This window comes from Calypte anna, chromosome 2 (genome assembly GCF_003957555.1).
Source record: "Calypte anna isolate BGI_N300 chromosome 2, bCalAnn1_v1.p, whole genome shotgun sequence".
Lineage (NCBI taxonomy): Eukaryota > Metazoa > Chordata > Aves > Apodiformes > Trochilidae > Calypte > Calypte anna.
The window spans coordinates 129,033,567-129,055,984 of NC_044245.1; the positions used below are offsets into that span (position 1 = coordinate 129,033,567).

General features: G+C 38.7%; 1 protein-coding gene across 3 annotated transcripts in view; it reads left to right on the top strand.

Annotated features, from left to right (window-relative positions):
• Positions 1-1,329: 1,329 nt before the first annotated feature.
• Positions 1,330-22,418, top strand: part of MTDH (metadherin) — a 31,385-nt gene continuing 10,296 nt past the window's right edge. The window contains exons 1-9 of one of the 3 annotated variants that reach the window (XM_030444483.1): positions 1,330-1,963; positions 7,876-7,980; positions 12,180-12,261; positions 12,462-12,641; positions 13,918-13,986; positions 16,508-16,759; positions 18,719-18,805; positions 20,691-20,789; positions 22,217-22,341. In XM_030444483.1, coding sequence (XP_030300343.1) covers positions 1,571-1,963; positions 7,876-7,980; positions 12,180-12,261; positions 12,462-12,641; positions 13,918-13,986; positions 16,508-16,759; positions 18,719-18,805; positions 20,691-20,789; positions 22,217-22,341 — 1,392 coding nt within the window. In that variant the 5' untranslated portion in view covers positions 1,330-1,570. The remainder of the gene's footprint in view (positions 1,964-7,875; positions 7,981-12,179; positions 12,262-12,461; positions 12,642-13,917; positions 13,987-16,507; positions 16,760-18,718; positions 18,806-20,690; positions 20,790-22,216; positions 22,342-22,418) is intronic. The other 2 variants (XM_030444482.1, XM_030444481.1) reach the window with 2 other exon arrangements.

The following is a 22,418-nucleotide window of genomic DNA, read 5'->3' on the forward strand; positions in this document are numbered from 1 at the left end:
AAACCCAGGTATTTTCCTAGCGGGCTACGAGGATCCTTTTTATAAATAGAACTGCAAATAGAAAGAATGGGACACACCACAGCTTTCTAGCAGCGCACTACTGCAGACCTACAGCCACTGTACAGCTGCTCAACACCATCTCAGAGTTTCTGACCACTCAAATTCTGCAGCTCTGGATGCTCTCTGAAACCAGATTTCTGAAAAATTTAGATAGATTTGGGATCAGAATTTTTACAGCTCGTTCTTAAAGGAGAGACAGGTTTTGGGGTGTCGGTTTTTAGGTTCCAATGACAAAACAGCTTCCACGGTGATGCACACAGTTCTATTTTACATAAAGCTATTTAATTTGATGTATTAAGCCAGTCTGAAGGAATTAAGATCTTTGAAACACAGCCTCAGAAAATACATCCCATTACGCTGACTGGGAGATTTAGAAATAACTCCAAGCACGCCGACTTTGGGCAACAGTTTCAAATGCTATTTCTGCATTAGAGATGGCCTCTGAGGAGCCCTGATCGCAGCTTCTGAAGCCCGACAGAGCATCCACCCGCAAGCCCCAGAGACCCCTGCCAGGGGCCCAGGCCTGCTGCTGGCTTAACACCGGCGGCAACAAACTGCTCTCAGCACGGGAGCTGCGCCGCCTCCGGAGCATCCACAGACTGGTTAAACCAGAGCTGATTAGTGGCCGTCACCGTGGAAATGGACCCACGTTACTGCCGTCCCCGAAGGCCCAGGTGGGGTAGGGACAAGAACACAGAGGCTGTCCCTCACCCGCTGCCTCAGCACGGCGCCCGGCGGCTCGGGGGCGGCCGTCTCCGCGCAGCGCCGAACGTACCAAACCACGGACACGTTCCTGTGGGGGGTGCCCACAGGAAAAGGAGCACGGCCCGCAGCAACGGCGGGAAAGACAGACAGACACACAGACAGACAGACTGACAGACACACACACAGACACACAGACACACACACAGGCAGACGCCCACCACGGGCCACCACTCCCGGCCCCCTGTGAAGCACAGAGGGTTACGCCGCCCCGGCCCCAGGGGCGATGCGGCCCCACACCACCGGGCGGCGCCCCGACACCCCTCGGCCACCACCGCCGCGGCCGCCCCACTCGCTGGCTGCCACGTCGAGATTGCTCTCCGCACCGCGGCCACCGCCTCCCCGAGCAGGGCGGGGCAGCCGAGGAGGAGGAGGTGGAGCGGGACGCCGGGCGGCCGCCGGGGGTACGGGAGGCGGGGAGGTCGAGGCCCGCCCTTCAGGCGTCCCGCTCCGCCCCGCGCTCGGCGGTGATGTCGGCGCTGCGCTGCGGCAGCGGCGGGCGCTCGGCGGGGCGGTGACGTCGAGCGCGAGGCGGAGGGCGGGGAGGAAGAGGAGGAGACCCGGGCGCCTCCGGGGCTGAGGCAGCCGCGTCCCGCCGAGCCTCCGCTCCTGTCCCGTCCTTCCCCACACCCCCGGCGGCTGCGGCTCGGGCAAACGAGCGCGGCTCTCCCGCGGCCGCGATGCGCTCGGCCTGAGCGCTCCCTCGCCGCCCCGCCCGGTGTGGGCCTCTGCGGGGCAGGGGGTCGCTATGGCTGCGGGGAACTGGCAGGAGATGGCGGCCCAGCAGGCCGAGGAGGCAGCGGCCCGAGTGCGGGACGTCCTGTCTGGTGGCCTGGGCCTGCTGCGTGCCGAGCTGGGCCTGGAGCTGGGCCTCGACCCGCAGGGCCTGCCCACCTGGCTCGCCCTGGTGGTCCCGGTCGTGCTGGGGCTTGGGCTGCTGGGGCTGCTGCTGACCGTCGCCTGCGGAGGCGGCCTCCGTAAGAAGCCAACGCGGAGCGCGGCGGAGAGGAAGGGTGACGAGGCGGTAGGCGCGGGCCTGACAGCCAGCGGGGGGCAGGGCAAGGCATCCGGACAGCTGCACCTGAAAGGCGAGGAGCAGAAGAAACGAAACAAGAAGAAACTGCCGGAGAAGACGGCTCGGGTGAGGGGAGCCGCGCCGCTCGGGAGGAAAGGGCTGAGGCACCCCGTTGGGGCGGGGGAGGCAGCCGGACCCGGGCGCCGGCGGGGGAGGGGGAATGAAAGGCTCATTGACAGCGGCAGGATGGGGATGGCGGCGGCGACGGGGCTTGCCGCGGCACCCGGCCGGGCGCGGCGAGTTTCAACCTGGAGGAAGGGGCGGGAGGTTGGGGAGGTCGTGTATGGCGAGCAGCTCCCAGCGCGGCTGCCTCTCCCCGGGCCTCGTTCCCGCTGCCCCCTGCTCGTAGAGACGCTTTGAGGTTGGTTAAGGACCGGTGAGGGCGGCCCGTAGGGTCTGGGGCCTCTAGAGCTTTCTCCGAGTCGCTGTGCGGGGCAGCTGGGTGGTACGTGGAAGCAGTGGGGGGGTTCTGACTGACTGCTCTGGAGCAGACTCGTGTCGTCTGGGTTACTCGACTGCTTAGAAAATGTGGAGGTGCAGCGCGCACAGACGGAAATTACATGCTAATAGTCCAGAGTGTTGATGAAAAGCCTTGTATCTTTTTAGAAGCATTTTAATAGAAAAAAAAATCACTTGAAAGCATTATTTTTTATTATTATTATTGATTGAATGCTCGTAGGGTTAGAAACCAGTAGCGTAGAACTTAACTAAAGCTTAAGTAGCTTAGAACTTAACTGATGTTATCATCAATGTTGTGGTGAGCTTGCCTCGGTAGGAAAATGTCTGATTTAGCTGTTACAGTACGGATCATCTCCTTTAATAAGGAAATCTGTATCTTAGCAGCCCCTTAAAAACAGATCATTCCTACTTTCTTTTTCCATTCATTATTTTTTCATTCATTATTTTCCAGTCCTCTGTATGTGGTGTAGCAACCTTCCGTCCTTGACTGTGTGTGCATTCCGTGAGAAAATTAGTATAGCACAGAAATTCTCACTGCTTTTCTAAACCTTCCAGTTATCATAGTTTTGGGGCTTGAAGGGATTGCTTCCATAGCTTTATATTGTTAGGGTGTTTGTAATCCTATTTATGTCCAAATGGCTTATAGGAATGAAAGGGCAGCAGATGTCTCCTTCCTTTTAGAACTGTCTTTAATTATATCTTTCTCTATAATGTCTGAATTGCTTGCCTAATTACCAGAAAAAGGGGAGGAAATGGATTTGTACCTTCATTTGAGTCCGTGGCAGTATTAAGACTTGAACTTTTTTTAATGAGAAGTTAAGGCTGGAATATCTTAAAGAAAACAAAGTCTGCATACACCACCAAGCTCTCTTTGAGTGGTGAACTACTGAAGTTGATTCTGGAAGTTGCAAGAGCATCCAGAAGAGGAAGCATCGTGATTCAGTCTCCAGTGTAGCTAGGTCTCCATTTTGGAGAAGGCATGCTAAAGGTGCAGGGTCTTAGGGTTGGGGTTTTTTTTCCCATCTTGAACAGCAGATATTTCAAAATTTAATAGATCTGTTACACCGTCTTGAAAGGCTAATCTTACAGATTCAGATTTTGCTTGGTTTATTTTCTTTAAACTCCAGTATAAAAACAGTATAAACTCTTGCAAGTCATCATTGAAGGCATTTTAAAAGGCCTCAGCAGAAGGTAGAGCGAAGGGGTAGATATACAGTTAATTTGGCAGAGATCTGTAGCACAGGGCTTCATAAAAACAAAGTTTGCATTAATTTTATGTAAAACTTAAGTAAATGACATTTTTTTTCAATATAAATATGCTTTTGCAAGCTGCACTTATTTAGGGACAATATAATGAAATTAGAGGCTATGTAAAAACAAATATATTAATAATCAAAAGAGTAAACTAGTTTTTTTACTGTCAAGCTGTCATTCTATGTTATTAGGATTTTTGAAGTTATTTTTGTAGCATTTTGTATTCATTATTTCCATGCAGAGGTGAAAAATCCTCCAGCTTTTCCAAAAGGAAAATGCACAAACTGAATCATTAACTATAGTGCAAATAAGTTTATACCAGTGGCAAAGTTTGTTAGGCCACCCTCATGCTCAGTTTCCGAGGTAAGTTCATGGAAACCTGTGTTAGCATATCTGTGACATTAGCATGTTTATGACTTTCACATGAAAAATTCTCAAAATAACACTGGAAATGTAAAGAACTGCAGAAGTTCTTACTGATTGCTGCCTAATTATTATCACCTTGTGGTTTTGTACACTGTGATGCAAATACTGAGGTCTGTGAAGGGAAAAGAGTAAGCCTATTATCAGTAGATTTACTTCAGGGTTTGCTGTGTCAAGGTCTAGTTTTCTGTTGTGGCCATTTCAGAAAGCTCAAAGCAAGTGGTCTGCAGCACTGAAGAACACACTGCAGGTGTCTCATTAAAAGCTGTAAAGTTACTTTAATACAAAAATTACTGAACTCATTATATGGCAGGTGATGTGTAACTCTCATCACTGAGAATCTGAAGTGTTCTTCACAGTACCCTCTCTGGGGAAGAATATAACTGCTTTGTTTCTTGTATGTGGCTTACTTCAGTTCCTGCATAGCTAGGGTACAACTTGCCTGGTATTTTTAGTAAAATAATTGAGTAGTGCTGCGTTGACCGCATACAGTAGCAACTATGACTTTCTATTTATTTACTTGTTATGGGCAGACTGAGGAAAAAAAAAAGAAGCTGAAATGGTTTAGCTTTCGTTAACACTGTAGTTACAGAATCAAAACTAATTGGAGCAGAATAGTATCATGGTATCCTTCATGTATAGTAAACCTGAAGCCCCTTTCTCCTTTTTTTTTTTCTAATTTTCTTTTTTCTGGTTTTCTTTTTTCCTGGCAGTGGCAGAGCTCTTTGTTTCCCATCTCAGTTCTTTGGCCCCTGCAAAAAGATTATTTCTTTTTCTTTGAAAAAATTTCTTGGTCTTTAATTTAAATTCTTTATTCTGATTACTTATTCTCTCTCTCTCTACTACTTCTTAAACATTTAGCAGAAAAAGGTGAAATTATTCTTACGTGGTTTCTGTACAAATCTGCAGAACAGCTCAGAAACTTGGGAGTAACCATCTTCTGTATTCTGCTATAGCTTTAGTAAACCATTGCAGAAAATAGCAAATTGACTGTGTACTTCCTGTTGTTTGAAGTATACCTGGACAGTAAATGCTACACATTTTACCCAAAGCGTTTGCATTCATTTGATAGTTTCCTGCTTGGTCAGCTCGAAAGCACTTTTCAAGCTATGACTTCTATGCTTATTGTACATAGCATGAAGAACTATTCATACTTTCAGCTGATACTCATGTTTGGATTTGTGTATAGTAGCTGTCTAATTGCAGAAGTTGGGCTGTAGGATTTTCCAATGCTTTAAGAGAAAATGGCTTATTTTCTTTCTTAAGCTAACATGGGTAAACAGATTAAATCTCTTTCATTGGCCAAAGATACTCTTTATAATGTGTAACTAAGGACTTCTGCTAAGATGGCCTTCTAAGACTCAAATTATAGCAATATAGTCATGGCCATTTGACACATGAAACTGAGTTATCCATTACTCTGTATCATATTTAAAGAATAATATATTTTCAACAGTGTTGGCAAAACTTTTATTCTACTTTTGGATTATCTTAATGCCCTCGAGTGTGTGTGAAAAAGGCTTCTTTAAATATTGGGGTTTTAAGATCAGCAGGCAAGAAATGTGTTCAGAAATGAGTAGTGTTACTGACAGTGCTATTTCTGCCTTGTTTCATCTTTCCTGTAGCATTTAGGATAAAGAAAAAAAAAGAGGGCCTTTAATAAATTAAAAAATATCAGTGGATTAATACTCTGGATGCTTAAACTTAGAAGTTGATTATACTAATCTTTTTCGCTATAGATGTCCTTTAAAAGAAGAATTTCTGAATAATATAGGAAAGCTGCTTTCTTTTCTGCTTCTGTTACTATCTTTGTATCCAAAAATGGTCACATGAATTTTGGTTAAAATTCTATGATTCATCTGTGGGCAGGAAATAAATGTGGAAAGCTTCCACTGAAAAGGGGACTATTGCAATTAAGAGATACATTCCTGGAGAAATGTATGAAAGTACAAGTTTTTAAACATATTTCTAATGGGAATTGTTTTTATGATCAGATGATCAGACACCATTTTAAACAGTCATGTGGATGGATTTTTTCCAGAGGGTTCTTAATTGATATGAGTTAGTTTATTATGTGAGAGAAACAGCTGCATTTTTTTAAATTAAAGCTTAAATTTTTATCTTGAGTTTTTGAGACGGGTTGTAGAAAACTAGTTTAAATTTAAAGTTGCATTATTGCTATGTAATAGCAAGGAAGCAAAGCAAGGTACAGACTTTAAAAAGTTATTTGGCTGTAAGTATTTTCGAGCCAAATCCAGTTCTATATGTAGTGAAATTTGCTGTCCAACTCTAATACTAAATAACTTGGAATTGTGATTATTTCTCAAGCTTAAAGTCTTAAACATCACAGGTACTAACATGATTTGAAAGGCATGACACCACTAATAACATGGCTGTGCAGAATCTGGAGAACTACAAGACTTCAAAGCTGATTTTTGGCAAAAAGGTTATTTTCAAGATTGAATATCAGTTCTATCCTGTGGAATTGAGTACTGTGAGCTTTGTTGAGAGGAGTTTGAAAGGAGGAGTTTAAAAATACACTTAATTTTCAGAATGCTGAGTGAAGTGTATCTTTGATACACTTTGATATCTTTGATACAAATAGTCAAGTTAAAAGCTGGTTGTTGCAAACGAGGGTTTAGGTGACCTGATCTTTCAATTTCTATTAATAGTTACAAAATAAGTTGGCCTGCTGACTAACTAGAGTAAGCAATACTATGTTATGTGCTGGTGAAAGCATGCCAAGGGTGATCTGTAAGCGTAATATAACATGTCCAGACTGAAATACCTGTACTGGTTAAACTGAGGATCAGATCTGATATTTGAAGGACTAGGTCACACAAAGTTTTATGGTCTTTGCATCACACAAGCTTTTTTGCTTTTAGGTGAAACAGAGGTAAAATAGTTACTTTTGTTATTAAAAAATATATAATAGCGTTTAAACTTAATTTTTAAAGAAATTGTGCAAAGTAAAGCAACTATGAAATAACTATCCTTAACCTCTTACCTGTTTTTCAGTCTTTAATTTATCTGAGTCATTATAAATGTGAATCCATAAGAAAGCTGTGGACTCTTGTATGAATTACTACTCTTGAGAATTACTATTCACTCTGTGAAACTAATGGCTAGCAGTATAATCCACTGTTTAATTTCTTCTTCAGTTAAACAGAGTAGCTAGTCACAGCTTCTTGTTTACAATAATCATTACTAGGAAATGTGTAGGCTAAGATACATGCTTTTGTTATCAAAGGTGAGGATAAAGACTAATTTAATGACTGTCCAGTGTTTTAACCGTATATGTTAAACAATACATGCTAATTTTCTTTCCTTTATTATGTAAGGGGAAAACAGTAGATTAATATAATGACTATAATCAAGTCTGTCTGAAGAGAACAATGGGATGTCATGCTTAGTCATGCTTCTTGTTTGACTTTAATTTCTATTTTGCCATGAAGCTTAACTTGTGAAGGAAATGAGCTATGAGGGATATGCATAGATAGAAATCAGAAATTCGGTGAAGGTAGAAGGTATTTTAAAAATTTGGTCCATCACTAAACTGCTACAAAATGGTAAATGTTTTAATTAAATTAGACAGTTTATGGCACATATAACCGTACTGTTCTGAAAGCTGGCATCTTTCAGAAATTTACCTTTTGATAATCAATTCCTGTGTTGAGTAGGACTGAAATGAAATGAGACCTGTTTTCTTTCTCATTTCTATGCTTTATAGAAAAATGCAGTAGATATTGCATATTAGTTGCATGTCAGTAATAGTTTAAATAGAGTTTTGTTTCATCTGCTTTATCTAATTTTTTTATTACTTGCATTTATTGTTTACACAGCCTAATGGACGGTCTTTCCTTGATGTATCTGAGAATGATGTAATACAAACTGTCCGTAAAGAAAATGCAAAGCAGCCTGTGGACACAGAAAAGAAGAATGAAAAGGTCAGTTATTGATATGAAACTCCAATATCAAAGTTTAGTGCATGTTATTTCAGTATCTAGTAACTCTATTTGTGATTTGAATTCCTGTTACTTACGTAAGTGAAGAGGGACATTTCTTACTATCAAGAGTACTCACCTAGTTTGCTGTTGGTAATAGCTAAAAGTAGTATTTTCTTAACTTCTGAGGCCATGCCTTGACAAAGAATGTTTGCATCAGCTGTAGCTCCCTTCCCACCCCTCCACTGAACACTGGTATCTGTGTTCACTGTGGTAAATGTTAATCCTACAGAAGGTAAGTTTGTGTTTCATGTTTCCTGGGTTCTGTGGAAATGCAGCATAATCATAGTATTAAGTGGCTTGTAAATGGTCTGACTACTTGGGGGACTAGTATTTAAATGATTAACAGCATGTACCTGCTTATTTCTGTTGTCAGATATATCCATTAGTGATTAGAGTTGTTAATTTCTGTTGACAGATTCTGGCTTTGAAGTCTGATGTGAGCTTTTTGTTACACAAATTAAACAGCTACATTAAAAGCATGTTTTTAGAGCTTGGTCTGTAGCTTTATATAAAAGGTAGCCATACTGGTGGCAATGTTGTTGTTTTTTTAACCCCTGAACACTAATAGCTTCTAGTTGCATCATAAATGCTGTCATTTGTAGGCAACATGGATACATTTATGATAGGTGTTTGATCATTTTTGGCTTGCTTCTTTTGCTTACGTTGTGCATGGAGTTTTCCAGTTGTCATGGTTTTCTGATTCACTTTCTTGAACAAAATGCATTTGTTCTAACTAAACTGAGGAGTATTAGAAAGATAAATTATTATGTATAAACAGTCAGACACCAGTAGTTGATTATTACAATTTTTTTAGCTCATTCAAACTTGATTGACTTACGTGACTGTCCCACAACTTCTTTGGCAGTTAGTATATTGGCTAAGTATCCTCTCGGTTGGCTTTAGGGCTCTGAAGATTTTGGTGCTGGCAAATAAGACTTTTCTCTAAAATGAGTTTGACTTAAAATCTCGTGTCACATGTCAGATTGACTTTGTGGAATGTTTTTCAAGAAAATAATAAAATCTGATACTAAAGGAGTAAATAGATATTTCTTCTCAATTTTCACTGTATCTCAATTGGATTTCAAGTAAGGTCTTAAAATGCTAAACTGGAGCTTTACCTTAAAATTGCAAACTTAGAGATCTGAATTTTAAAATGTTAAGTGTAAGGAGCAGCTCCAGGAAATGAGCACCATTATATGGATATGGACTAAATGTTCATATCCCTTTGGGGAGCCCTAGGCAAAGCATGATATCCTCAGGAGTTGATTGCTAGTCTTCAATTAGAAACATACCCAAGAACTTTCTCTAAACTACAGGTAACTTTTCAGGCATCTAATTATTTGATTAAGCCTGTCGATCTCTTTCATTTGTAACATTATAAACCAGCCAGGAATAATTGTAATGGGTCCTGTGCGCTTTTCTTTGTATAGACTGGGATGAGTAGTGTAAGTCAATGGGTGGGATTTAAGTACTATGTGCATATGTGTAAGTATATGTTTATATATAATCTGTGACTTAAGGGTATGATTTTTTTTTTTTGTTGCTTGAACATATGATTTCAATGAAAATCATGCTTTGTATTTCTGTATTTCTTAGCTGTTTCAGGGTTGTGAATTTCACACATTTTTCAGGATAGTAATTTAATTTGTAACTTCTTGTTCTAATTAGAGAGGAGACGCTTTGGATAATGTCTGGATTATGATTGTCTTGATGTTTTGAATAGTTTCTTCCTTTTTTTCCATTCTAGTGACATGCACAGAACAGGGTTTTTTTTTTAGTTGTTATTGTAAAAGACTGTATGTAAAAGTGATTCTGGATGAGATTTCAGGATGTTAAAACTTCATCGCCCATTCTGTTTGCAAACACACATCTGCCTTGTTTTAAATACTAGAAATAAGCAGGCCACTAAGGATGAGGAAGAAACTTTTTTTTTCTATTGTTTTTAAAGTCTTGAAAAATTCTGGCAGGCCTGTCGAGTTCCTCATGTGCTCTTTGGCTGGTGGCAGAGCTGACCCTGGCAGCTGTGTTGCAGAAGGTGACACTGTGAATGAAGAGGCTTCTGCAAAATGATCAGCCAGCCCGCTCAGTAGCCTTTAACATCTCTTGCTGTTTCTGTCAGTTTGTTACTGACTGAGAGCTGCTACTACAACAACAAGTTTGGCAGGTGATGACTAAAATGGATAACTAATTATAGTTCTGGTTTCTCAGATTAGATTGTAGTTACTCAAGTTAGAAAAGTATATATATTTCCTCAATTCAAATACTTAACCTTTTTAAAAATCACAGGGTTTAATAACTTATTTTTAAAACTGTTAATTTTTCATTTATTGTGAAAATATAAAAGTTTTTGTTGGTACCTTTGTAGGAGCTTATTATTCAAGAAACTAGAGTTAAAACATGAAGGAGCAGTCATGCTAAACTGTTGTCTGGCAGACTTCAGAAGTCATTTCAGGTGTTCACTTAGTGACAAGGGACAGTTGATAGTTACTGATAGGTTTTGTTGGTGGGAGATGCAAAGACCTCAACTTCCATTCTCTTAATAGCTGAAAATGGGAGACATAGGTAGAAACATACTAATCTTTTTTTCTACTTGAGCTCCTAGAAGCAGTTAATAATTTGTTTGCCACTTTGCTTTTTAACTCTTTTCATAGAAGGTGTTCTGGTAAATAATTTGGCTTGTCATAGTATTAGAACTAATTCTTCTTGAGTTGTGTTTGAAATCAGCTCTTTGGGAGACTTCTATGAAGTTAGAGAGATGGTATGTGGGTAAAGGTCGTCTACTGAGAAATATGCATCCCTATTTTGTGTCCCCTAGTGCAATAAACCATGAGTTAACTGCTCAGGTCAGCTCCTTAAGTGGTACAGGTGTGTTGGCAGACCATTAAATATAAGCAGTTAAATTTTTATCTGGTGCTGCAGTACCCAGCTGTACTGTGCTCAGTACCTGTATTAAAACTACATGATGCTTTTTGGGTGTGTTAACTCAAAGGCATGTGAACAGCATGCCATGGTGGGCCTGAAGGATAGCTGCTGCAGCTGTGGTGATAATTTAATTATTATAAATTCTAAATTCTAGAGAGATTGTTATGCTCTTCTTGGTCATCTGAGCTAAGAAAATCATATAGTTTGAACCTGCATATAAAGCTGGCAATTATTTGTCTTACTCTGGCAGAAGCATGTACTCCAGAAAGACATCCAGCGTTTTTAGCATGTCCTTATTAGAACATTCCAGCCACACTGAATCACAAATAGGTCCTCTTACAAAATTAGAGTTAATAATTATCTTTCTTTTAAAAGTCTGGGTTGTGTTTTGTTTTGTTTGGATATTTTTAATTGAGGTATATCTAGTAGTTCTTAGACCTTCCTTCACTAGACTGAAAGGCTTTTAATACTGTTTTCTTTCTAGTTAGATCAATTTGCCATTGTTTTAACTTATCAGAAGATAAAACTCCAAGGCATTCTGCAATATTCTCTTTCCCAATATCTTGGGTCATTTTTCTATCTCTTTTGTTCCTCAGTATTCTCTTTTTAGCAATGTATTGCTACCTATGTCACCAGAACTGCCTGCATAAGTAGTCATCTCAGTTATTGTTTGTTTATTTCTGCTTGTATAGCCAAGAAGCCATAATTGGTGAAACCTTGGGAAAAAAAGCCTGCTCATCCAATGTATGCATTCTAATCACAGGTCCTGTTTTGAAGTAATATTCCAAACTGGAATTCTCTTACTTGCTTTTTGGTTTTTTTAAAGAGGTATCATTGACATCCTTTCTTTCTCTGTATATAACTTCATACTTCTGCACAAAACAAATTTTGCCAGAGTAGAATCTGCCTGCCAAGCAGCTCATACTCCTTCATAAGTGTGATGCATAGCTTCTTTCACCTGGCTTTGTCCTCTGTAGCATAAGTAATCGGTCCCCCCACCTGCCATTTGTGTTATAAGTCTTTCTTCTTACTCAATACTCTTAGCTGCTGCTCAGGAATTAGTTGAGTACCTCTTTCAAGATATTCTCCATATAAGGGTTGTTCAGGAAAATCTGTTTTAAATTTACTCCTGTATTTAAGCAGGGTGGGAAATTCTAAGTCGTTATGATAAGTAATCACAATGTAATTATTAAAACAATGTTTTATGTTTATTCCAGTCAAAGAAAAAAAAGAAATCAAAGGGAGATGCTAAAACCATTCAGGATCCGTCACGTCAAGATGGAAAGGAAGTTGATGAAGGTACTGAGCACAAAAACCACAAAAATGCAGTTAGATTTGTGTTGCCTTAAATGCTGTTAAAGATGTACTAGTTTGTGCTTCATAAATAAACACAAGAAACTCATTGACTCCACCGTTGCATATTATATCTGGAAATCAGACTTTTGAAGCAACATCAACCTGATGTATTTTGTGGTGCTTTCATTTTGTGAATATTTTAGGAGCCTGGGAGACAAAAATCAGTAACAGAGAGAAGCGACAGCAGCGTAAGCGAGACAAGGGACTGACTGATGGTGGCTCAGGAGAATCAAATCTTCAAGCAGTGGAAAACACAGTTTCTGTGTCTACTGAACAACTGATACCAACACCATCCCTTCCAGCTGGTCTCAGAAAAAATAAAGGTATGATGGTCGATAGGTCTGAACATGTTCTCTGTGTTAACTTTACTTGAGTGCTTAAATGGTGACCGTTTTCAACGTACGGTAGGCATATTTGGAGGTGTAAATCTTAATGAAACCTTCAAACTTGTGAAGGTATTTTGAGCTATTGTTTTGAGGAAGCTTAGGAGAGAACATTCTGGAGTCACAGCTGAGACACTGGCCTCCATGCATGCCCAGTGCTCTGTCAGTGGCTGCACAGCTGTGTAGGTAGATGTCCCCATTCCTTCAGTCATATTCTGCTGACTGCCCTTTTTGTTTCTGGAAACTTCAAAGGCATTCTCAGCATTGCTTCAGGCAGCATCAACTCCTTAACTTTTTGAACGCTTCCTTGTAAGAAGATTATGCCCATGAGTTTTCTTTACAGATCATTTACTGTTTAAGATGTAGACATGTTTTCAAACATTGATTTAGTAGTACCTGTGCTAAAGTTGTTCGTAATGGTGGGAGGCATCTGGCAGAGATTCAGTCATCAATTGCTACACTTAGGGATTCAGTAAGGAAATATAGTCTTAAGCTTCTGTGGCTGCTACTGCATTGGCTGGTTTGAACAGTGTATAGGTACAGGAATTCACATTTGGCTGCAACTGGGAGATGGTTTAAGAAGCTAAAAGAATATGAAGATACAAATCATTTAGTTGTCTGATGTACTTTTAACCTACTGGTTAACACTTGGTGCTTTAATTAGATGAAACTATGTGTTCCAGCAAAAGGACAAAAAGACTAAGTCTAGCAATAATCTGGTTGTAACAGTACACTGAAATTTACATGTCCTACCTGTTGTTTTTAATTGACATTTGTTTGATTGTTCTTATGTATTGCCTTGTTAAAGACCAATCTGTAAATAATACATCTGTATCTAGCATTGTCATGATGAGGTCGAACTTAGAAATAGCTCTGCATTTCTGAAATACTTAGAGCTGCCCTTTGCTTGAAAATGATGGCCTCTATTTTAGGTTTCTGCTCACTATTCTTAGGGAAACTAGCTGGAGCTCTTGGAAATTGTCATCATTTGGTTAAGAGGCCCTCGATCATTTTTGAGTTCATTCTGTCTGCAAAATAAACACAAATAATAAAAAATAGAATTTAAATTTTATTCTTAAATTTTCTGAAAACATCTTCATTTACTTTGAGGACTGATGTTTTTTTCTTAAAATGTCAGTCATGGATCCTCTTTTAGAAGTTTTTTACAGTTGTTGCTATTTGAAAAAAACCTCTAGTTTTCTTTCTTCTTAATTAGGGGATGCACTTCCGAATGCACAAGTTAGCAGCTCTAAGCCTGCAAAGGGGGAGTCATCCATTCCACAAGGTAAAAGACTTTCATTGTTAAGCATTCTAATTTACTAGGAAAGTGTTCCATAGAAATGAAAACACAAATTATTGGTGCAGAATTCTGTGCAGTTGTTGATCTGAAACTTTTATTATGGAGCTGGCTTGTTTGACTATGCAAATGTTATGTTTCAAAGTTGTAGTTATTTAACAGGTTGAACACAGTCTCTGTTACATGAGGAAAAAAAATTGTATCTAGAACTTTCAGCCAGATTACTTGTTATTGTTACTCACAGAATAGTAAAACTTATTCTCAAGCTCCACTTAAAAATTCTTTATTCTAGCTTTTCAAACTTACTTTTTTGTATTGAAGAATTGATTTTTTGCTCAAAACTTAGGATAGGTAACTGCAAAGAGCCAAAAGATATCAGTCTTCTTTGGTGTAAAGTTTGCACTTGCTTCAGATTGTATACATGAGTCAGTCACTTCTTTACATACTTCTTTGAGAGGCATGCATTAAGTAGTAATTGTGTGTTTGTAAATTAATAGTTATACATGTCATACACATATTTGTTAAAATATTTGGCTATTTTTAGAGTGTGATTGACCAGTGAATATTAGTGGGTTTCTCGTAAGACATATCATTATAGTCATACTTGAAGTGAATTAGTTTGGCATAAAGAAATCCAGAGTTTGATTCTTTCTTATAGGCAGCATTAGTGGTGTTGGTTTAATGAAAAGTACTCAATGCAATGAAGCAAGTCAGCAATGAGTTATTAAAAGCACACAGGTCCAGGGAGTGACTTACTTTCCACTACTTTGAGATCTTTACTCCACATGCAAGCTTTCTGGACCTTATCATAGAAGAAAGGAGCTGTATTCTTCACAGATGCATTCGGGAAGGCCCTGAGGCAAAAGTCAAGACTTAGTAATGGAAATTCTGACTGGCTACGAGGAAGAAAGTACTTTGTAAGATTGCCCAGAGATGCTTTGAACTCCCAGCTGTGATGGTTTCTAGAACTGATCAAGTGGTATATTTTTGAAGTTAGCAGAAGGTAAAACTAGGTAACTTACAGAGATCAGTTCCAGTCTTAAGTTTTCTATGATTCTGTGAAAACTTACTGATAGCATAGAAGGTATGTTTGTGATGTGAAAGGAGTATGATACACATGGACTATTCAGGCTCCTGCTTCAGAACTTCTGCTGCCTTTTTGCAAGGTTGTAAGAGTTTTTGTAACTGCTACACTTTGATTTCTATCTCTTTGCTGTTCTTGTTACTGCCTTCCCCTAAGACATCGTAGTACCCTTAAGGATGCTGACTGGTGCATTCTTCTAGTGCTGTGGAGTTGTATAGAGGAAGGGCAGTGGGTTTTGGTACAGCAAGGGTAATTTTACAGATGTCTGTGTGGGAAATAATGTGTCTAAGAAAATCTAGGCACATCTTGCCTAATCAATTCCTTGCTGGTGAAACTTCCTTGAATGTGGCATGTTCGTGCTGCCTGAGGTATGAGTTCATTTGAGGAATTAAATACTTGGTCTATAGTTTTTCTTGGCATATAATGTTGACTGAGTTTTGCATCGGCCAAAAAGGCTGACTGTTTAAGTGTTTTACTTGAAATATGCAAATATTTCATAATCATTTGTAAATTACAAGTGTTTCCATTGCTTACATTTGCACATAAAAAGAGAGAGGGTTTGATATACAAAGCCTTTTGAGAAAGATCTGTAATATATAGGAGGTCGGGCTGGGTACACAAGGTGACCATTAGCCTTTATGTTTTACAGAGGTATAAATTAAAAATAATTTTTTAAAAGTTTTATATTGAGACATGATGATTGTTACACTGCTGACTCCCCTCAAAATGTACACTAAATGTGCTGTGACTAGTAAGTAATTCCTCAGCAGGGTAGACTGTTGCAGATAGGCTTGTGGTCTTTTATTGTGATGTAACATAAAACATGTTGTGAATTCTTTTGAGAGTGTTACTATGATTTTTTTTCCTCTTATTTTGATGGACTCCATGGTCAATATGATATCTTTGTTCTTTGTAAATTCTGTGTAGTGTTTGGGAAACATTTTCTAATCCTTGGTCATTTTCCCGGCTTCCTACTGAGCTGGCAAGAGAATTGCTTTGTGCAGTTTGGAAGCAGAAATTATTCTTCATTTAGTGCATTGAGCTTTCCAAAAATCATCACCATACTGTGTAAGAGAAATTACTTGGCACTGTTGGAGGCACCTCTACCTTGCTATTTATATTTATTTTTTTCAACTGATCTAGAAGTACTGGTTCAGCCCTACAGAGAAGGGGATGCAGGAAGGAGAGTGCACTTTGGTTCTGTTTTTTTCCTCACTCTTTAAGTTAGACAGATGGTGCATAGTATCTCAACTGGAAAATCAACTGAGACAGAGCAGCAGTGCTTCTAAATCACACTGGTGTAGCAAAGCTGTTGCTCCTTTGTACTTTTTCAATTGTTAAGTATGTTTGCACATGAGTAATATTTCAAATCTTCCTCCTCCAGTTTTTATTTTATATAATGCTTCCATTATGCTTGTATTAAAGTTTCTCCAGTATTGGGTGAAAGCCATACAGTAAATGGAGGAAGCTGGAACGAGAAGTCCGTGAAAATTGCCTCCCAGATTGGTGTAGGGGAGGAGAAATGGACGTCTGTTCCCTCAGCTGCAGCTGGGAAGAGGAAGACTGAGACATCAGCTTGGGGCCAGGACACTGGAGACACCAATGGAAATGGAAAGGACTGGGGTGTAAGCCTGGTGGGCAGACCCTGGAAGGAACGTTCTTTGTTCACTCCTATTGGTAAGCTATTCCAAGGAAAACTTATTTCACTTAATTTTTTACAGAAGTTTTTTTTTTCAAACTGAATCTCTTAAGCAGCTTAATGTTTATATATTTTTAAAAAATCTCAGAGTGATCTAGTGAAATGGTGAACTAAACATTTTCTGTTTACTCTTAAGTTCTGATGGCTTCACAGCTATGTCTGTTTAAAATTCAACTGGGTTTTGGAGTTTATCTGAAATAAATTATTTGTGAAGGAATAAAAAATGTATATATCTCTTTTCTAAAATTCTGGAAGTGCTTACTGAGTCATTTTGAAGTGTAGCTTCTTTTTTAAATAAATGTCTTAAAACCTAGGTTGTAAGTCTAATCTGTTGATCAGTTGTGATCAAAATTGTGTGTGGTTTGGGCAGGTGTTTGTTTAGGCTTCAGACAAAGATTTATGTTAAGCTTTGGCAACATTTCATGTTAGATTGTCTTAGCCTTTGGTACAGTTTTTTGCCTTTATCACTTGTACATAAGGGTACATGTGTATGTAAGTTACTTCTGCATAACAAAGGAGATGAAAATTCTTGCCTCTCTGGACAACAATTTTCAGCTTATTGGTAGATACTGTAATGTGGTCCTTCCCAATGTTCAGTCAAATTGATCCTAGTCTGTTCTGGAATGCTGTGTTCCTTTGTAGTCAGGATTGTTGCTTTAGTCTACACCTCTTGTATTTTGTCTCCTCTATCTTCAAATGTGGTGCCTGGGGCTGGACCTGCTGTGTGATACCCAGGTAGAGGCAAAGGACTTTATTTTTTTGTTATGGTTTTTTTTAGTTATTTGTATTATGCTGTATATTTTAATAATAATTTTAATAATTTTAATAAGGTGGTTCAGTGCCTGACTGTGCTCATTGGCTTATGGTAAAATTATTAGTTCTGTGGGTGAGGGGAGAGCAGCAAACTGTCTGTTACAATGACTTTAATAAAGCTTTCATCAATGTCTACTGTATCCAGGTTAGGATGGTTGTAAAACTGGTAAGGCTCAAAGGTGGTGGCTAGTGAGTAATACTGTCCCTGGAGGCTGGTAACGGGGGAAATACCACAGGGTCTGTCCTTATGGCTCTCCTGTTTATCATCTTTATAACTGACCTGGAAGAAGTAACATGGTGTCATTCACATCAGATTGCCAGATTCCACCAAACCTGAGTGGGGAGGGGGGAACCAGTTGATACAGTCCAGATCAGGGATACCATCCAGAGGGACCTAAACCATCTGGAGAAGTGGGCCAACAGGAACCTGGGGAAGTTCAACAATGAAAAATGTGAAGTGCTACCACCTGGGTAGGAAGCACCTAGAGAGCAGCTCTGTGGATAAGGGAGCTTGTAGACACTAAGCTGGTGGAGTCAGTAATTGGGTATAGTAATTATCCACTTCTTGGACAGCATCTGGAATACTGTCCTGTTTTGAGTGCAGTGCCATCTCTCCTCCTCCCCCCTTCCGCCCCATTGCTAAATAAACATAATTTTAAATAAAAACTACTGTAACTCATACTATTCCTTATTTAGAATCACATTTTAATGAGCTGTTTCTTTTGGCACATTAGTGCCATTGATTATTTCTGCTTATTTTCTACCTTACATTCAACAGTCAAGTATAGAGTTAATAAGTATGCTTTTAAATAGCTTAGACTATTGCAGTAATAGGAAGAATAATAATGTGGGTCTCAAAGCACAAGTTACTTTTCCTTTGTGAGCAGTTCATACTCAGAAGAGACTGGAAAGGACAGATCTTGGAAAGGCTGAGAATCATTTCAGGTTGCATGATCATAAAGTCAAATGTCTGTCGGCATTTTTTCATGTAATAAGCAAAATAATGCCCTCAGTTGGGTGAAATGTTTACATGGCTGGAACTTCTGCTGGTTTTTGACTGTATTAATAGCTGACTTTTTCAACATTGCCAGCAGTGTCAAATTCTGGCTTTTTTCTCCCTACAGCTGCTTGGAATGTGAATTCAAGGATTAATACCTCTGAACAGAATTCTACTTCTTTTTCTTCATTTGGATTAACTCCTGGAGTTTCTGGTATGTAGTCCCTTCCAAAGATATTTCTATTCTTCTCCATCCCAACCAGGTGGAAACAGAATTTGTCAAGTGTTACTAATATGCATTTTTCTCATTGTTCTTTGAAAACAGTACGTGGAACTGTAAATAAGTGGAAGACATTTTATGGAAGGCTAGAATGCTTTTTTGTTACATTAAAATTATGCAATAAAATAACTGCTTTAATTGATAATCAAAAGCTAGATCACCATAAGATGGTGATAGTATTTTAGCTTTCCTATTTGTGCATTGAGTCTGAAATAAGGGCATGAGAGATTGCTTAGTACTGCTGTGTCTCAAGATGGACATCTGAAGATTGCTTTCTAAGTAAGTCTGTTTAGCTGTGTCTTATGGGAAGTTTCTTATTTGACGTTTGAGCTTTTTCCATTCAAGGATCTGAACGGTGAGTTTCAAAACGTGTTCTGTGGGCAGGATTTGAAGTCCTGAGGTTTTTTTCTGTATGATGCATGGGAAAGCTGAGGTCTGGGATTTTCTCATTGTGAAGGATGAAATCGATGTGGAGTCCAAACCTGGCTTCGTAGCAATTCTCCTAAACTACTGACATGAGTGCCACTGTGATTTATTATACAATCATGGAATCATATATCAGCTTTTCTGCTCTTTTTTGCCTACTCCCATTATCTAGCAGGCTTGGCATGTCTTGTTTTCTTTTAGGAAGTATCTGTCTAAGTACTTCATGGGTTTAGGCTATGCTTACTTGCATTGGAGTTTGCAGTCTTTTAACTGTGGAACTTAATCTCTATGTCCTGAAGCTCACACCAGTGCTTCATTCTCTACACATCTGAGCCAGGAGAACAAGTTCTATTTATCAGACTTTCCAAAGAACAGTTCACTTAATGAAAATGTAAAGACACTTTGTATTAAAGAAGAAGTAGAAACAAATTCCTAATGGTACAGAGTTTTCATAAAATAGCATTTGCTGGGGGAGTCGCTTGAATTCAAATTCAGTTCACTGATCTGATATTAGTCTGCAGAACCACCATTCCAAATTTGAGAGAGAAGTGTGAAGACAGTGAAGGGTGCTCAACATCTCTGATGCACCTTAGCCAGCAATGTTGTAATGCAGAGCAACCACATGAATAAGTATTTGCTTCTCAGTTGCAACTGGCTAGGAAAAAAAAAGAGAACATGTCAAGGTTCCTGATATGAGGTATCTTTTTCAGAGATAAAGTTTATCAAATAAACAGTTCAGGTAGCTATGGCCCTATTCAGACTTGATTTCAAAAGTGTCATCCAAAAGAAATACATAAATTCCTTTCTGTCAAAAGGAAGGGTTTTGGTGTCCTGTTTTGTTTGGGTTTTTTAAGATTGCTGATACCTTATTTTTCCTAAAACAATGTTGGATGTGTAGCACTTTCTGTTATCATGACTTTTTTGTCATGCTGCTTTTGTGCTCCTGAAACCTTTATTTGAAATGAGAATTGGATTCTTAGTAATTAATAATTTAATTGCTGTATCTGCGATGTGTTTGAAGTTTCTCTTTAGTACTCTTGGATTTTAAACATCTTTCTGGAAGGGTCCTAATTGATACAGGATAGCAGTTTTACTACCTATAGTTTCATCATGTTTTTCAGATTGAGGAGATGGCTGTAAGCCCTTAGCTTGCTGTTACTCACTTCATATTTCTTTTTTGTGCTCTTCTCTTTTCCTGACTTATTGTGTCTTCATTCTTCAGTTCTCTTGTTTTCTGAATATATCTGATTTTCAAGAGCCTTGTAGTTTCCCTGTTTTACTTTTTTTTTTTTTTTTTTTTTTGAGCCATTGTTTCCTACTTTGAATTTATTTACCCAAGAAGACTCAGGAAGCTTGTTAACTTACAAGTACAATTTTATTTATTCCCTCTCAGGATCCAACAATGAACCAGTTTCTCAGGCTGGTGCTTCTGATTTTCAGTGGGATCTAAGTCATGCTCAGCCACCTGTTGATGATGAATGGTCTGGGTTAAGTATGTTCCTTTAAAATGTTCATTAACAAATTTTGTTAACTACTGTCACTTTAAAGTATAGTTACTTGTATTAGATAGATGCTCAAAACTAAAGAAAACCCTGAAATATTTTGATAAAATATAATAGAAAATGGTTGATTTTTAGGAAAAATACTTGGATATTGAAACTCAGAAGTGAAAGAAAGCTCATTAATTTTAAGGTAGTTCTGGCTTTTGCTAGAAAATCTTAGTAGTCCATTAAAACAGTTTTATTGCAAATGATGAGAAAAACATAGGGCAAGTTTGCAAAAGACTTGTAGGTATTTAGTAGATTGTATTTTTGTCAGTTTGATTTTGTATTTTTTGTACCTTTCTGGAGTCTTGTATTTAGTCTAACTTTAATTTAGCAAACATTAGGAAGTTCTTACGTATATAGAAAGCATATGCAGGGCACAAATCACTGAAATTACTTGATAATTGTAGTAAAATTGGTGTTTACTCTTCCATTTGCCATTCCTGCCATTTTTTAAATATTCTTGTAGTTCTTACCACAGTCTCACCCTAAAACTAGTATATTAGTTACAGTCAGTCCTAAATCTATGCCGGTGAAACTATACTTGTGTATAAAGCTTTTAAATCTTAAATTCACTTTTTGAACTGTCTTGTAGTTGGCATATTTACTCAGATCTAAGAGTATTTAGGGGAAAAAAATTGTTCTACTTAAATAGGTCATTGACCTGAAAAATTGGTCAAGAAGTTGACCAGAAAAGTTGCCTTGCATGTTATCTTCTCTCTAAAAAAAATTTTTCTTGTTTAATGACTGCAAAAGTGGAAGGAATGGTTTGATTCAGTCTTTGATTCCACCAGATTAGCATAACTGCACTGATAACAGAATTTTGAAATTATCTTTTGTCTTTTATCTGGTTTAAGGTTATGGAAAACACGTTTCATTCAATAATTTGAAAGTAATCAGTTTTACTATCATAAGCATAATCTATTCACATTTCTGCCTGTAGAGTTGTTTGTGTATAGCTTCTGTTAATAGTCATAGATGTCTAATAATTGAAGTGTATTCCAAGAGAAGTGGAGAAATAATGGCAGTTTAGGCCAATCACACACACACACCTTACTGCTTTATCAAGTTCTTCAGGTTTTAAGAAAACTTAAAATGTAAAAATACTTACATTTATTCTTATTACTAGCCAAGAATGGATTTTTTCCTTTAAACAACTAGTAAGAGGGCAGTATATAAGCTGTAAAGTGTTTTGTTGTCCAGGAGTTTTTTTTTTCAAATCAACAAATTTAGTGTCCAAAGTAAGTGTAATTGAGGTATTATTTTGATTTCAAGGAGTGGTGTTAGCAGATTTTAATTTTGGGGGGGTTGTTTGAATTGTCAAAGAGTTACCTGCAAAGTAAGGAGACGTTCCTGAAAATCTTTATCTTTGTAGATGGACTTTCTTCAGCTGATCCCAGCTCTGATTGGAATGCACCAGCAGAAGAGTGGGGAAACTGGGTAGATGAAGAAAAAGTTGCTTCTGTTCCTCAACCTGAAGAGATATCTGATGTTCAGAAGGTAAAAGGTGATATTTTCTCCTTAGCTCCGAGACACTGCCATTTCTTAAAGTAACTAAAGGGTGATGACAAAGGTAA